Source organism: Uranotaenia lowii, chromosome 3 (genome assembly GCF_029784155.1).
Source record: "Uranotaenia lowii strain MFRU-FL chromosome 3, ASM2978415v1, whole genome shotgun sequence".
Taxonomy (NCBI): domain Eukaryota; kingdom Metazoa; phylum Arthropoda; class Insecta; order Diptera; family Culicidae; genus Uranotaenia; species Uranotaenia lowii.
In genome coordinates this window covers 140,810,022-140,828,314 of record NC_073693.1, presented here as the reverse complement: position 1 = coordinate 140,828,314, position 18,293 = coordinate 140,810,022, and the positions used below count along the sequence as shown (strand labels likewise).

Below are 18,293 nucleotides of genomic sequence, written 5' to 3'. Positions count from 1 at the left end.
GTCCCCAGCATATTGATGCAAGGGTGAAATTTTAAGTTGACCTACAACCAGGGAAGCAAATCCAACTGATGTGATACTGATAACTGATTTATCCCTTGTGTTACACTTAGCGATAAATATGAGAAAGCGATTGCTTCTCATCTGTTTCCATTGACGATAAAGATAACTCGCTACACGTTATTTTGTCTCCGACGGTCCACCAACAGATGAAAAAATTTCAAAATGCTCACACTGAAGCAAACCGACTGAATCGATTATAACATCAGCAGAAAAGGCTAACTGAAATAGTTAAATAGATATGTGGTAAATTTTGAAATTCTCGGGCGTAACGTCTGAAGAAGGCGCTCGTCGCGGTGATTCATAAATGTTTGAGGGTTCTGGTAACTAGTAATAGTTAAAACAAATTAGTGATGATTAACGGCACAAGTACCGCGAGAAATTAGTTTAGCTCCGATTAAGACTTGCGACCCCTCTAGTGAAAGGGTTTGAAATGTAGGTGACGAAAAAAAGTGTCGCGAGTTCGCTAGTACAAGCTACAAGTGTTAGTACAGCGAGAAATTAGTTTAGCTCCGATTTCAACTTTCGACCGGTCAAGTGAAAGGGTTTGACTTATAGGCGACGAAAAAAAGTGTCGCGAGGTCGCTAGTACAAGCTACTAGTGTTAGCACCGCGATAAATCAGTTTAGCTCCGATTTCAACTTGCGACCCATCTAGTGAAAGGGTTTGACTTGTAGGTGACGAAAAATAGTGTCGCGAGATCGCTAGTACAAGCTACTAGTGTAAGTACCGCGAGTAATCAGTTTAGCTCCGATTTCAACTTGCGACCTTTCTAGTGAAAGGGTTTGACTTGTAGATGACGAAAAAAAAGTGTCGCGAGATCGCTAGTACAAGCTACTAGAGTTAGTACCGCGAGAAATTAGTTTAGCTCCGATTTCAATTTTCGACCGGTCAAGTGGAAGGGTTTGACTTATAAATGACGAGAAATAGTCCCGCGAGTTCACTACTACAAGCTACTAGTGTTAGTACCGCGAGAAGTTTCTCGTTGTAATCGGAGTTAGTTTATACTAGTTAGTTTAGCTTCGATTTCAACTTTCAACCGGTCAAGTGAAAGACTTTGACTTCTAGGTGACGAAAATTTGAAACGTGAGTTCGCTTGACCAAGTTACTAGTGTCATTACTGGTAGAAATAATCTACTAGTACTTAGTTGTACAAGCTTGTATCAAGAAACTGCTTAAATAAATTCTCATCAATTTCTTCCCTTTTAATAATCGGGTCGCAAGTTGAAATCGAGCTAACCTATTTTCTGTCGGTTTTAACTCTAGTAGCTTGTACTAGTGGATTCACGACACTAGTTGTCTTCCCTACAAGTCAAACCCTTTCACGAGAGGGGTCGCAAGTTGAAATCGGAGCTAAACTGATTTCTCGTGGTGCTAACAAAAGTAGCTTGTACTACCGAATTTGCGAGTCACCTACAAGTAAAACCCTTTCACTAGATGGGTCGCAAGTTGAATTCGGAGCTTATCTGATTGATCGCGGTACTGACACTAGTAGCTTGTACTAGCGATCTCGCGACACTTTTTTTCGTCACCTGCAAGTCAAACTCTTTCACTTGACCGGTCGAAAGTTGAAATCGAAGCTTAACTAATTTCTCGCGGTACTAACACTAGTAGCTTGTACTAGCGATCTCGCGAAACTTTTTTTCATCGCCCATAAGTCAAACCCTTTCACTTGACCGGTCGAAAGTTGAAATCGGGGCTGAACTGATTTCTCGCGGTACTTACACTAGTAGCTTGTACTAGCGATCTCGCGATACTATTTTTCGTCACCTACAAGTCAAACCCTTTCACTAGAGGGGTCGCAAGTAGAAATCGGAGCTCAACTGATTTATCGCGGTACTAACTCTAGTAGCTTGTACTAGCGATCTCGCGACACTATTTTTCGTTACCTCCAAGTCAAACCCTTTCACTAGACGGGTCGCAAATTACTATCGGAGGTTAAATAAACGAAACCATCTATTGAATTAAACAAATAAATCTGAATGCAAAAAATGACCGATCTTTTCTTGTTACTACTTGCGAGGAAGGGAGAACTTATCCTTAACGTTACACTTACCGATAAGTTTGAATCGGAATGCAAAACTAATCGAGAGCAAATTTGTTAATGATGAGTATGAGTACAGTACACTGGTGGATGAAAATCTCCTCCACGGGTGTTTTTTCATCGCAAGTTCTAACGAAAGATAACGATTTTTTTATTCCCTGCCTACAACACAACGGAAAGATGCCAAGAACCCCAATTCGAGATGTTTTGGCCCGACCAGACATTAAAATTAATGAAGATGTTATATGATTTTTTAAAAACGATCGGATTCCAATTTGTATGAGCTTTTCTAATACAATACAGGTTATGGATTGACGATGATTCACAAAACTGCGTGTCTAACTTCGAAACAACGTCATCCATGTTATTTAGTTGTTATCTCCTGAATTATTTCCCTATATGTGTTTCCTTTCCTAAAAATAGTTTGTTTGCGTTTGTGCGATTTTTCTGGATTCGATCCCCGAGATTTAATGATGGATCACTCTGTGCGAGCGCTGAACTATCGGGCAATCGGAAGCAGGCACCTATGACAACATGTACCAAGCGGTAAAGGTGGTGTCGACTGACATTTTAGAAAAACCGAAAACATCAGAAATAAGTTTGAAATTGTATTACAACACTATTATTAATCCCAAATGATGTGAGAAAAACAACAACTTTTTTTACACCCCTTCAAGAACGGATTAGTTCGGTCTTAGGGACTTTCCCTTAAAAGGATGTATAAACGTTACTCGGCTCTTTAGGCCTTTGAGCAGTCGAGCCTTCGAAAGAAAAATAAATATTTTATTAAAAAAAACGTTTTGAAAGTCCTTCAAGACTCCCGTAAGGTGGTTTGACACCATTTTAAATTTAGAAGCGAGAGGTCATATTCTTAATACTAAAATTTAAAATCTTAAAATTAACATACCTTGCGTGATGCACAGCTTATTCATTCGGATCAAAATCTGTTGAATTTTCTTGTACTCCTGCGCTTGCTCCGGATTCAGTTCCGGCCCTTGATCGAAGTTCAGCTGAGACTCCTGTTTGATCAGCTCCGGCTTGCTGGCAGATCCCGACGCCGAACTATCATTCTTATCGCCTTTAGTTCCCCCATCCCCTGCACCGTCTCCTCCACTCTCCCCCGGGGCTTGTAGCTCATCCGATTGTTTGGACTTGTAAACCCACAGTTCGGATTTTTCAACGCTCTGTCTAAGGACATCCAAATCAGATTTAATTTGTTTGTACGACTCAACGTCACTGTCCGAAACCAGAAGCTGAACCTGGCGGAATGCATGCAGCACTTCCTGGCGTTGACTGAAGTGTCGAAATAGTAAATGTAGAGCTCCAGATACTAAGGCAGGATATTCGTGCATAATTAGATGGAGGAGAACTCGAAGGAAAGTGCGGCCTCCTTGCCCGTCTAGATCTAGGGGGTTGTAGGTATCCTCGTTACAACCGAAAATATTCTCGGCCTGGTGACCAATTGATTCCAAATCAATGTTTTTTTGGCGTAGATTTATGTTCTCCGTAGTGGCTGGACCCAGTTTAGGTTCAACTTTAGGCTCCGGTGTTTTAGGTTCTTTAGGCGGTTCTGTGGGTTGGGTCGTTTCTGAAATGCTTGTATCTACTAGGGTTTCCACAGTCGATGTGGAGATGAGAGATGTTGTTTCTGATGTTGAATCGGAAACGGAAACTTCCGTAGCAGCCACAATCGTTGGAGTTGTAGAGCTTGGAGTTGTAGGAGCTGGAGTCTGTTGATTGTTGGTTGTATTTTCATTTTCATCGAATTCCCTCTTGAAAATCGAGAGCAAACAACTGATTCGGTAATCCAAGCGTACATCCAGAATAAACTGCAGAATTTCTATGATCTTAAGCTTCGTATCCATAACTAGAGGGTATTCCTTCATGTACTGCGATACAGATTTTCGATGCTGAATGTTTGGCGAGACGATGGCCGTTGAAATGGGTCCCAGTGTTAGGGATGTCATGACGGCACCCATGTCTCCAATACTTCGCAGCACTCCACCTTCGGCTGCAGGACAGAATTAAAAAAAAGCAATTACAAAACATTTACAAAACATGTATGAGCGTTTGTGCATTGTTGAATAATTTGAATGCCTATAAATTGAATACAAGTGATTTATTCTATGTAAAGCTGAATAATGAACATATTCACATCTAAATCCCAAAAGCGTGAATTTGCTTACAATACAACTCACCCGTCTGAAGTAATTAGCTTAGTATTTACCCAAAATTTTAGTTTATTCATCGTCCCTTTTTCTTCTCGAAATCCCCTTACCCGCCCCAAATCTCTTACCTTCGGATGTCGGAGTGCGGAATCTCTTCGTCAAAGAGTGCAGAATCATTCGGCGACTTTCTGAATGGTTGTTGAAAGTTTTGATTTTTTTTTGTGTGTTCGATTCATTCAATGTGGTTCAGTGTAGTTGAGTTGATGATGAATATAGATGGATGGATGGCGCATTACATTAAGCACACAGTCAGCAAAGCAGTTTCAGCGTGAAATAAATATAACGAAACGAACGAAAGCCTTTAATATGGTTTGATTTGGTCATATATTTTGTCAATCTTTTGATACGAAAATTGAGTTGAAAATTAAATGAAACAAACATGCTTCCTCAATGACACGAATAAAGAGGGAAGAAACAGTTTTTCGAAGATCATTTATCACTTTATCAGCGCGGTAATCAAATTTACACATCTGATTTACAGCAAACCGAATACAATACTCATTCTTTGAAATAAATTAAACAAAGTGATAATCAATTACAATTTCTGTGTTAAACCACATGAATTCATTCATAGTTGGGTATAGACTGTAATCAAACTTTCTCATTGAAAGGCAACATGCAAAAAGATTATTCAAAAATAATTTTTTAAACAACACAATTACAGAAAAGTTTAAAAGTTTACATTTTTATAACAATTAAAAATAGAAAATAAAGTTATTTTTAACCTCAAACCAAATAAATTTATTAACCACATCTCATATTTAAAATTCGATTTTTCATAACGTTCAATTACACAAGGCAACCAAATTCACATTTTTTTCCAAATTGCATTCAAATTCATTAAAATTCTCGTTTGGAGATTGATTAGGACTTATTTGGGAGAGAAACTTTTAACGGCGAGTAATTTTGACTTCTGTCTGAGAATTGAAATAATAGAAATTTTCAGATTGATAATTTTATCAGTTCAGCAAAACACGAGAATTCCGATTGAAAATTAATCCTAGAAAGTATTTAAATCATATTCCAAAACGCTTCGCTGTCTCTAGCGAGGTTGTAAAGTAAATTGATATTTAATACTTTTGTACTGATATTGGAATTGTTTTTTTTTATTATAGTCATTTTAACATCTTTTAACGTAGGGTGATGGTCAAAATTTGGTCAATATCAACTTGCCGTATTTCTTTCAATTTTGAATTTAAAAAACCTGAACACCCCTCATTTTGAAGGTGTGTGTAGAATGTTGCTCCTATTTTGATTTTGGAATTCACTCTTCAGTTGTCAAAATGCCGTCCAAGGAAGAAGAGCAGCGTATCAAAATTTTGCTCATGCATCGCGAAAATCCTAGCTACTCGCACGCAAAGCTGGCGAAATCGCTAGAGGTTGCCAAATCAACCGTTACAAATGTAATTAAAGTGTTTGGGGAACGTTTGTCGACAGCCAGAAAGTCTGGATCGGGGGGAAATCGAAAACCGGAAGCCGCTGAGACGACAAAGATAGTTGCCGGTAGTTTCAAGCGAAACCCTAACCTCTCTCTCCGAGATGCCGCAAATAAGCTGGGTGTGTCGTCTACAACCTTGCATCGAGCCAAAAAACGAGCCGGACTATCGACTTCCAAGTAGGTAGTGACTCCAAATCGCGATGATAAACAAAATACGACAGCCAAAGCGCGATCCCGGAGGCTGTACACGACGATGCTGACGAAGTTTGAATGCGTGGTAATGGACGACGAAACCTACGTCAAAGCCGACTACAAGCAGCTTCCGGGACAGGAGTTTTATACGGCAAAAGGAAAGGGAAAGGTAGCAGATATTTTCAAGCACATGAAACTGTCAAAGTTCGCGAAGAAGTATCTGGTTTGGCAAGCCATCTGTACCTGTGGCTTGAAAAGCAGCATTTTCGGTTGTTTCGTTCTGTTTTGGCATCTTGCCATTACGGTAAAAAGGCCGCCAAAAACGTTGGTTTCCAAGGACAAGAACCCTCCCAACATGCCAGAGCTCCGCCTAATTGAGAAATACTGGGCTATTGTCAAGCGGAACCTAAAGAAGACAAAAAAAAACTGCTAAGGATGAGCAGCAGTTCAAGAAAAACTGGATTTCTGCGGCGAAGAAGGTGGGCAAGGTGGCTGTACAAAATTTGATGGCAGGGGTTTAGCGTAAGGCCCGGCAATTTGGATTTGGAAAAGCGGAAGCCTAAATGAATATTTTTGCTGAATTTTATACTAATTAAACTTGAAAAAGAAATTTAATTTGATTTTTTAAATAAACGATTTCACCGATTTACACGCGTTTTCCCTTGACCAAATTTTGACCGTATCACCTTTAAGTGTCATACGCGACTTATATCAACGATGCAGTTGACGGACAGTCATTGAAAAACTTATCCGGTACAACTGTGTTCGATTTTTTTTTAACTCACGGTCGTCGGCTCAGGAAGCAACTGACTTGCCATCTGAGCTATATCACAAGCCCTTGAGTTCATGAATGTATGCAGAATTCCAAAAAAAAAAAATTGTAGAATATACTTTGTTCAAAGCGAAATTTATCAATGATGGATTTTACTCAAAATTGATAACAACAAACAACAATTTTCAAAACAAACAAAACAAAACTTTGGTGAAGAAGTACTTTTCTCCATTTAATCCAAATGCAAATTCTAGATATTTTTATCATCATATTTCTTAAGTCAAGTGCAGGCTTCAACAAATTTGTGAAATGAAATAAAACCTTCTTTATAAATTTATTCAGTAGTTTCGGAAATGCTTGTACTGATATCTTTCCATTTCATTAAAACTGTAGGATTAAACTTTTCTGGATCATCTATATTCATCATTCCTAAATAAAATTAAATGAAATAAACAAATTAAAAACCTTTTTTTTAAATTCATATAGATTTGAAATTTAATGTAGGGCCGTTTTCAAGACCAGGAATGGTTTCTTTAACACTTTCAAACCCTTCCAAAAATGAGCGCCTCCATACAAATCTAACAAAAAAATGACAAAATTTTAACAATCCTCGAAGAATTGATAAATACGTTTTTATAAAATTAGTTGATATATTGTATTGACAGACGCTTCCAATTTCGATGAATGAAGACTCTCATATTCAATAAATGTAACATATATCTTAGGAACAAAACAAATGTCTTAGTGTTTTTATCAAGTTTGGCACATTTTTTGATTATTTACAAATTTGCCTATATCTAAGTACTCCTCCCGCTTCACAAGTAGGCGTTTGTTTTTATTTAAAGGGTTTATTTATTATATTGAAGATTCCTCCTATTTTTTTTCTTAAAGATGGCTCCTTCAAACTTCAAGTTACGTTGAGACTCAAGACAATCTAGAAGCTAAGATGCCATAAAAATGGTTTGCTTTTGATAAATGTTGATATTTTAAATTAAAAGTAAGTTTATTTTAATTACAATAATCTTCAAGAAATTATTTTGTTCCATGGAAAGGGGTAGCTGAGCACACCGGGTCAGCTAGTTATCAATAATTATTTAGTGTGGTTACCTTTTTTTTATAAAAGAGAAGAGTTGAGAAGCTCTTTTTCACATTTCTACTTTTCTTTTTGAACCAGAAGCTTAAAAGTCTCATAAAAACTTTCAGCTTCGAGTATAATGAGATGCAAAACAACATACAGTGCTTCTTGTTGCGTAATAAAAAAAGATTGGTTGCTGAATTCAGTACACAGAAAGACATTTAGTAGACAGAACAGATTCTTTTATATGCAAGCTATCTATGAAATCAAATTGCGTTATTAAAAAGGAAAAATTAACATACAATAAAAATGCAGAGTGATTCATGCCCACTCATCAACATGATAAATAAACTAACATCAGCTAAAAATACTAACTTGTTTCTAATGATAGCAATAACGATTTGACAATCAGCATATCAGAAAAGTCCAAAAAAAAAAAAAACCATTCATGCTCTCTAGGCACAGTCACTTACCGCTGGCCGCCTCCGCTAGACTGTCGGAACGATCCTTGGCCTTGCTGGCCTCGACCGCTGCCAAAACGGCCACGGTCGAGGCGGATCGGTTCAACTTTTTGCTAATTGGTTCCCCGGACGAGGACACACTTTCCTTCCGCCCAGATGGGGAGGACGACGACGAGGAGGGTGATCCATCTTCTCCCTCGGCAGCTGCTTTTCCATTTTTCGTCGTTTGTGTGTGGTTTTTTTTTGGTTTTGCAATGTTTGAATGATTTCGTTTTTGTCCATTGGTTTTGGTTTTGTGTTACAAGAGCAAAAGTTTCAAAATTTAATTAAACCACAACTCTGACTGGCAAGAGTTTTGGAGAAAACAAAATGGAAACTTGGCAACTCAATTGTTAAATGCAAGATAAGCAAAAATTACTTATTCAGTTCAGAAAATGGAAACTGGGAAAGCAATCAACAGAAACAAATTTATGTTTAAGCTTCTGAACCTTAACAGCGCGGACATTGAAGAAACTGGACACACATTTTGGAACAAGCAAACTACCAATCGTACAAACTGAACCGTCTCGGCGGTTCGAACATAAAAAAAAACGTTCTGATTCCGAATTCAGCATTGGGTTGATGAAAGGGTAAAAAATATGAACTGATTTAAAAAAAAAGTTACTTACAGTCAATATGGCCGGTTGGCAAAGCGCCATCACTTTCGCTCACGCAGTCCAAAATGTTGAGCAGAGTTTTGGTCAGCCGCAACAGATCGCTAAAGCTATAGAAGCCAAAGTAGATCAGATCCCGGGCCAGCTTAACCACCTCAAAGGTAAGTTTGTTTTGGTCCTGATCGGCGAACCACATCTTCGACACCACATGATTGCACAGATAGTCCTCTACAAAGGCGATCGTTTTGTTAAACCTTGCTCTGACCGCTTCCTTGTTGCTGTCCGGTTGTTTCTCGATGTCGTAGCTGAAAAAGAAAGAAATGCGTTAGGATTTTTTTGGATTTCGGGTTAAACGTTAAATAAAAAATACAAATTCTTATAAGCTAACGTTTTCTATTTCACTCATTTGTTTGTCATTTTAAAACGTGAAAATGGTAAAAGCTAAAGCTATGTCCACTTAGTTTCTGGAATAATAAATCATGTGTATCGCGGAAACGAATTGTCGTACGAATGTGGTTAATGTATCAAAGCAAAGGTAACTCACTTTACTTCAATGAAAAAATATCAATACAAATCCTTTTTTTTCGTTTCTAAATAATGAAAATTGTATTTTCTTCGAATTCCTCCCATCAAACACTGCACTTTTTTGGAGTCAGCTTCCTTGACACAGTATTTAGTACGCGGTTTTTGAGGCATTCTTCCTTGTACAGTTTTGACTCCATCGACAAACATTAACTTCGCAGGACATCTTTGGAATCATCAGGAACATGGTAACGGCACGACCACGTAGAAATTTTTGGCTCGGAAGCTTTCCGGGATGCAATTGAGTAGATAGCTGTCCTTTTCGACAAAATCCATCACTGAAGTGCCTGTTATACATAGGCCGGACACACTTATTTATTTTTTTTGATAATTTAACGGCGAACTAATTGCGTTGTAGAACTTTTGTCCGTATATTTCCGCTTTACGTGTTGAACAACCGACATCACACAGTTGTAAGGGGGTTTTGATGTTTTGAGGTCCCCACCTTATTGGAAATATCAGATTAGAAAGCAATTGCCTTGGTATAGAATAGATTAGTTCACTTTTGGCTTTTTTCACTGATCACATCGGGATTTTCATACCACCAACTATGGCTGTCATGGCTACTGCCCGTTTCTCTAAACGCTCCTATTGGCAGAAGTTTTCTGATGATGTTCACCCCAGAAATCCCTCTGCAGTCAGAATGCAGTTGGAATCGGAAATAGGAAAAAATATCCAATGCAATATCATAATCAAAACTGTAATCATCAATCCTTCGCTTTATACCGAATCCTTCAGCCAACAAAGCCTTCTGCTCTAAAATAAAGACTTCAAACATCATCAAAACATTTAAATCAGATCTCCAGAAGGTCGAGGCATTCTCAATGGTCTGCCTTTTGGAGTTTAACGAAGTTTCCTAGGAAGTATAACCAATATCTGAAACTGCGGTATAATAGCAAAGTATTAAAAAAGCTATATTTGGCTACGCTAGTGATTCGCATTCCTAAGCTAAAACATGAAACATGTTCTTGATTGCTGCGCAGCAATCATGGACCGAAAATTGTAAGTAATTCCCTGAAAAAAAACCCTGCACCATGATCCCCCTCCCCCTTCTCTAAGTCTGATGGTATGCTGCACACTAACGCAAACCAAATGCGCACTGCAGTAGACTTTTAATATTAAAAACGATGGTTGTAAGTTTCCTATGATCTGGATAGGGAGAAAACGCATGTCTTCAAAAATATCAAGAAACCAACAACCTTTTTGACTACTTCACTGTGATGTTCCACCACAACCCATCTTTTGATACATAAGTTTAATGGCTTACTGAGGACATGATTTTTAGAAGCCATTGAAGTTGGAAAATGTTGCATCTGGGGACGGTACTTTCTTTTTGGTTACGTCACATACGTAGCAAAACTCTGCTGCAAAACAAATCGAGTGGTGTGACGCAACGAAAGTAAATCGTTTCTAAAATTCCAAGCGTCCATTCTCCAAATTGATACGAAAGGGGTTTCCAATGCATTCAAAGGGCTACGGACCAAACTCAGAGAAGAGAAAGAACGAGAACATCCAACTAGAGACCCCGTTCGATTTTCGAAACACGCACCAATCGAATGCTACCAAAATCGAACGTTTTTTTCACTTATTACCTACCTACTAAAAAAAAAAACAATTGTTATAATCATTAACGTCGACTGAGTTTTCGACCATTTTCAGCATATTTTTAAATTTTTTATCGTGTTTTTGATGCATTTAACACTTTTCTTGTTTTTTTTTAATGTTTGTTTTTTTTTTGTCACATTTGCTATTTTTGACATTGTTTGTTATTTTTTAGTTTTTCTTAATCATTCAGGTCTGTTGTTTGTATTTGTTTTTAGAAATTTTCATCTTTTTGTCATTTTTGAGTAGTTCAAATTTTTTGAAATTTTTTATGTTTGTTGTTGTATTATATAAAAAAAAGCTTTCTTGTCAGTGCCGTGTAATGCCTAGGTACATTCAAGTTGCGAATTAAATTCCATATTTTAAGGCTTGAATTATTTTTCTAACTCTTTCTATATAAATTATAGAACAGTTTCTGAACCAAGTTGAAATAAATAATATAATGAAACGTAAAAACCAAGCGAATCACTTTTTCAAAAAATCACCGCTCAAGCAACACAGATTAAGCCAACTGGCTTTTTTGAGTTTTATTATTGTTTTATCAAGACTTTTCCATAGCATCCAAATTTTAAAACTGTTTTATTTCAAAATGGGAAATGCTTCATTTTTATTATTTAAAAGTGCCTTGAAAGTTTTTCTATAACTTGAATGAAACACTATCTGAGGAGTGTTTTAAAAAAGTTGCAAAAGATTGCGAAAGCTTCAATAAAACACATACTTTCCTGTTTTTATTAGAGCTTTGGTAGCTGTTTTAATAAAGCACTCAATGCTGTTTTAAAACTAGCGTTCCAGCCAAATTGAAAAACTGTTTTATTGGAACAGTGGATGTAGGCATGAGAAAACTAGGTGACAGATGATTTGACAATCGAGTGATGGCTTTGAGAAAAACGGGCTCTCAAAATGATATAAATTAGCACAGCTAAATCCATCTGAGTAATATAAACATCTTTGTTGCATTCGCATTCAAATTTGGAAAGAATCGCAAATCAGTCGACATCATTAATCGCTGAATTCTTAGGGTTCGCATAAAAGCACTAACTGTGATAAAACGTTTTTTGTGATTCGGTAAGAATAAATGTATTGGATAATTAATATGTCCTTATTTGTAATTCTTTATCCAAATAAGGTTTTTTTGATCGTGTTTTGAAGTTCAGTCAGAATAAGGCTTCTTTTGAAGTTTGTGTGCGTGCTACGGAACGTGTTGAACTGTCAACATAGCCTTGTGTTGAAGAAATTGTACAATGGCTGAAATATGTATTTTGAAGGTTTTGAACGAAAAAAAAACTACAATTTGATGATTTTCTTCCATCTTCCAATTCAGCATAATGGAATATACAGTTCCGGAAACGTTTCCGAGCTTCTCAACAGGTCACAAGTCCAACATAATGTTTCGACAAAGATCTGATTATTTTTCTACAAAAAGCAACGAAAAAGTTCCTTCATGTGCACTTGTTACAGGCTCCAGCGATCCTCACATAGAGGACAACGACAAAAAAAGAGTTTTCCGATGGTCAACCGGAAAATGTTGGAAAGATGACACAAAAAGTGTGATTAATTACCTGATCATAGAAACGATGGGTTTCAATGTAAATCGATCCCTATTTAGTTAAATTATTTTACCTTATCCTGCTTGAAATATTATCTTGTTTATTTTAATGCAAAATTCTGAATATCAATTACCTAGAATGGTCAAAAATAAAGTAATGTGTGTAAAAAAAACGAAAGAATACGCTAAAAGTTCTCTTTTTATTTTATTTAGATCACTACATCCTATTAATGTTTATAGAAATTAATAACATTAAAAAAAAAGAAACCGTTTTGCTAAGCAACAAATCGAAATTTTCTCATTTATTGCGACAAACTTCTCTTACTCAAAAAAAGGAAAAATCCATCATGAGCGTGTATCTCATTTAGAGAAATGTCACACGAAGCTGTGATTCAAGCTCTCTCAAAACTCTCATAAAGCTTTTTATTGAAATTGATTATGAAACATTTTTCTAACTGGCATAAAACAATTTTAAAACTGTTTTACAACTGCTTTAAGATTTTCAATAGTAAGTTACTAAACGCCATGCTGATTGTGAAACTCAATCGAAATTACTGAAGCCATCTTGCTGGAAATAATATTATAATCAGGGCTGGATAAAGCCATCGGGAGAGCCGGGGAAACGCAAAATTTATTTCTCTTTTTTTTTAATACCCTTATCACCAACTGAAATTCGCTGATTTAGAAAAATGACCGGATAGATATTTCAATTGATTTTCATTTCATCATTGATCGTCAGGTTTGTGCTTCTTCGAGAAATATTTACCTAATGACAATTGAGAAGTATCATTAAGACTTGAAACATAGAATACAAAATTGCAAAAAATTCACGAAATAATTAAATTCAAATTCCATAGAGATACAGATATAAGAGTTTAAGAATTCAAAACTTTAATCAACCTGATATTAAGAACCAAACTTCAGTGTCTGAAATCTAAATCATAATTTCAAAAGGTAATTTTGAGAAACAAAATATGAATTAAATTAAAAAAAAAAAGATTCAAAGTTACAATCAGAGCCAAAGCTGAAATTGCACCAAATGTGAATTTCACTTTTATATATTTAAAACATACAAAAATCCTTTTCACGAGAAGTTGAGTTGTTCTCAATGTGACACAAATTTCATTCGATGCCCTCATAGCAAAGGGGTATAAGTGCAAAAATGATCGATTGAAAACAAAATTCAGAATAGAGATTAAATGTTTAAAATGCAGAATAAGTTATCATTGGAAAAAGTCAGAGGAGGAATCCAAATGAGTTTAGTACCTTAAACTAAGATTCAGAGTTCTCAAAATTCAGAAAAACTATGAATTTCAACTTCAGTATCAGTAACTGAAAAAACAACACAAGGCTTGAAAATCTCAATGAATGGAATCTACAAAAAAAAAAGATTTAAAACATATAAATATACATGTTATGAGAATCACTCAGTGATATTAGCAACTCAACTATGAGATAGTATTTATGATAGTTTGAGAATGATCATTTGGAAAATTATATTCTTAGTTCAGGATATTTTTTCAGTAGATGATACAATGTTAGTTAAATCAGTTGAAAATGTTTCGATACGAATTTCAAGTCTAAGACAGAAATTGGGATGGAAATTCAATTAAGAAACTTTTTACTGCCGATTGGTAAAATTTAAGCAACTACAGTTTTGCCTTTCTTACAGAAAGGTATAGTTATCGGTCGATTTGGGAGATCCTTAATTTTGGGTCTTAGATATACCTTTATAGGTACCTATCGAATCAGCTCGACGAGTTCAGACGATGTCAGTGTATTTGTGTGTGCTGGTGTGATTTTTTGTAAACATTGTCCACACGTTTTTGCGAAACTGGGAAGTACAATAAAAATGATTTTCGTCTTAAAAAATTTGATTTTTTTCCCTCTTCAATGTATAAAAGAAAGAAAAAAAAACAAAATAGTTCGAAAAATAAATTTTCATAGTAATTATCATCAAATAATCACTCCAAAAAACGTGTCAATTTGGCTTGCTAGCCACAACCAGCAATCACTAAAATCAAGATTATTGTATATATGACGTCAATTTATATGTGACGTCATAGATACGCGCTTGCTATCTGAAAGTATGGTCCTGTCGATGTGTGAAAGGGAGGACAGACTGGCTTCACTCCCACTCAGGTTAGATGTCATCGTGACAGACACCGTGTGGGAGGAAGACGACAGGTCGAATTTTCCCGGCCAATGATTTTTTTTTAAATTTATATGGATCAGCGTGATACCGATCCATTACAAAAATTTCGGACCGAAGCCCCGAATTTGAATCATAAAAATGGTTGTCACCAAGGGGTACTACCCCGAAATTAATGAAGTCGTTGATGAGTACGTCATGCCCACACTGCATGGTACGTAAGCGATAGTAACTTCGCCCAACATTATTTTCAGGAAGATTGCTCTGAGAAGGGGAAAACAACACGGGTACGCGGACGATGTATGTCCTCTCATCTTCTCACATGCCGTTCGTGCTTACGAAGCTTTTTCTTAAGCAGCAACGACAGGAGAGTATTTCGCCCGTGGAAGCAAATTAAATCCAATAAGACAAATGCTACTGAATCCTCTCGAGCTTTAAGCTCTCGGGCTTGTTTTTTTGTTCCCTTTTCTCTTCCTCTCTTCAGATCTAACGTTGCGTTGTTGTTGTTGGGGTTGGTGTCTAGAGAAAAAGGAGGTCAATCTGAAATTTCACTTGCTGAAGCCAATGGAAGATGACAACCAAACAGTAGCGCCACCAAGCCCTCCATAGTAGAGTTTGAAGCATTTGGGATTTTTTTTGGAACATGCATATAATGCTAAAAAGCTTATAATCATTTTTGACAAAGTTGAAGAAACAGGAAAGAACTCCAAATTAACCATTTTCGCCAGGTTGACCAAATACAAAAATGACAAAATCGACAAAATTGAAAAAAATTGACTAAATAGACCAATTTCACTAAATTGACGAAATTGACAAACTTGACATAATTCATTGATTTGACAAAAATAACTTAGTTGAAAAAATCATAAAATTGACAAAATCGAGAAAATTGGCAGAATTAATCAAATTGACGATGACAAAATGGACAAAATTCACTGAATTGACAAAATTGACAAAATTGATAAAACTGACAAATTTAACAAAATTGAAAAACTTGGCTTAATTCATTGATTTGACAAAATTCACATAGCTGAATCATAAATCATAAAAATTGATAATATTTTTAAAATTGACAAAATCGAGAAAATTGGCAGAATTGACAAAATTGACTATGACAAAATCGACAAAATTCACTGAATTGACAAAATTGACAAGATTGATAAAACTGGCAAAAATCGACAAAAGTGACAAAATTGATTAAATTGACCAAATTGTCAATATTCACTAAATTGACAAAATTGAAAAGATTGACAAAATTGACTGGCGAAATTTACAAAATTGTCCCAATTGACTAAATTTTGACCAAATTTACAATATTGACAAATTGACAAAATTGACAAACTTGACAGAATCGAAGGAAATTGAAAAAATTGGCCAAATTGACAATGACAAAATCGACGAAATGCACTTAATTGACAAAATTGGCAAAGCTGTCAAAATTGACAACATTGACAAGATTGACAAAATTGACTAATTTGATAAAACTGACAAAATTGACAAAATTAACAAAACTGACCAAATTGACAAATTTGACAAAATTGACAGAATTTTCAATTTTGAAAATGAAAATTGTTAAAATCGACGAATAAACAAAATCTTGAAAATTGGTTAAATTGGCAAAATTTACTGAACTAACAATGCTGACAAAATCATGAAAATTGATAAAATTGACATTATTGACAAAATTTAAAAAATGACCAAATTAACAAAATTAACGAAATAGACAAAATTAACAAAACAGAATAAAAATCTCAAAATAACAAAATTAAAAATACTTCGCTTTCAAAATTTTCAATATTTTTAATTTTCAAAATTTATTGTAACGATTTTATACATTTTGGTATCGTTTTTTACTCTAGCATTTGAAATTTTATCCAATAATTTTATTTATATATTTGTTTCATATACTTGAGAGGTTGAATTATTTGAAATACATGGTCAGGCATCTTTTTTCAAATTGTATTCTTAATTTTTATACCCCTTCCATTTTGAAGATATCATATGCTGTAACTCCAAAAGGAGTAAATTGAGTTAGATTATAATGTCATAGAAACGAAATCATACATGATATTCCAGAATCTAGTCATTCAAAAAGGTTAATTTATATGAAAATTATGATTATATAAAAATACTTTTATCCTAATAAAAACTTTGAATCTTTATTTCCTAAATTCATTTTGGATTTATTGCGTATGAAATTCATTAATCATAATTCATAGTTCATTTTGTTTTATATGTACCCAAATATATTTTACAGGCTGTAAGAAAGGCTACAATCCACTGTAAAGTGTATTAAATCGGGTTTTTTTAATAGGTTTTATTTTCAGAAAAAGGGAGGGAAACGGGTTAGAATTTATAAACGAACGGAAATTGCAATAGTTATGATTGAAAAGTGAAAGGCTCTAATAATACGAGATAATAACACGGATACTGCTCGGGTAAAATTCTGAAATGTTTATAATAAAGCTTCTCTGTTCTCTCTTAGCTCTGTGAGCCAGTTTTGGCGAAATGGACTGCTTTTTTAGTGCAGTAACAATTACCTACTTGGAAAGGTATCGTAATAACAAACATTATTATCGTGCAAAACGTTTGTATGTAAAAAAAATGAGGAAATATTTTTTTCTTTAATTACCTGTTCTATACCTATTATTCTTAGTGATATGTTTCGATGAAAAAATTGAGGTGTTTCGCCTTATATTCTACTTATTTTTTTTCGAATTCGATTTTGTCCAGATTTTGGGTTGACAATTTTGATATTCAATACCAATTCTGATATTCTCAGCTCGCAAAATGCGGAAGAACTCCTTCACTGCTTACTCTAGGCGGCCCCCTTGACTTATGTTAGAGAAAAACTATTCTGGGTATTATTTCACGAGGGCCGCTTTAGATGTTATATTCCAAATTTTCAATCCAATTTTCTAGTTTTGATTACTTTTCATAGATTTGTAGTAGTATGAATCAATGTTGGAACCTTGATTTTCTTTGAGGCGCGCTTATGTTTTGATGCTATTTCGTATACACCAGAAATCTAAGGTTGCGTCTTCACCATCTTAGGTTGCAGGATGTTTCATGCTAAGATTTAAATAAATGAAAATATTTTTAAAATCGTTTAAATGCAAGCATCACCAATCACTATATGCTTTAGAGATTAAGTGATAACATGAGAAAAAAACACGAAACAGAAAGCTCACACAATAAATTTTCTATCTGATTCCATGACGTAGTTTAAAAGAGCTTAAGAGAGCTCTAAAGCTTTGTCTATAAGTCTGAATAAAACTATTCTGTTGGATGTTTTATTATAGTTTTATTATAAAGAGTTAGCTTTAAGTGCGCTGTCAAATCAGGGCCAAGTCCATCTCAGCACCAACATGTGAAAAGGTTATAAAAGACAAAGTAAACAAAACCCGTTTTCAGTGGATTCAAAGAGCCCAATATGAGCTCTACCTTACACAAAAACCGTTTTTAGTTTTTCAGTTTGTATAAGATTTATA

General features: G+C 35.3%; 1 protein-coding gene across 12 annotated transcripts in view; it reads right to left on the bottom strand.

Moving 5' to 3' along the window:
* Positions 1–18,293, bottom strand: part of LOC129756473 (inositol 1,4,5-trisphosphate receptor) — a 173,833-nt gene that overhangs the window by 55,128 nt on the left and 100,412 nt on the right. For 6 of the 12 annotated variants that reach the window (XM_055753367.1, XM_055753366.1, XM_055753371.1 and 3 more), the window contains exons 7-10: positions 8,936–9,225; positions 8,280–8,474; positions 4,398–4,457; positions 3,009–4,112 (exon numbers count right to left, since the gene is read on the bottom strand). In XM_055753367.1, coding sequence (XP_055609342.1) covers positions 3,009–4,112; positions 4,398–4,457; positions 8,280–8,474; positions 8,936–9,225 — 1,649 coding nt within the window. The remainder of the gene's footprint in view (positions 1–3,008; positions 4,113–4,397; positions 4,458–8,279; positions 8,475–8,935; positions 9,226–18,293) is intronic. The other 6 variants (XM_055753373.1, XM_055753376.1, XM_055753375.1 and 3 more) reach the window with 4 other exon arrangements.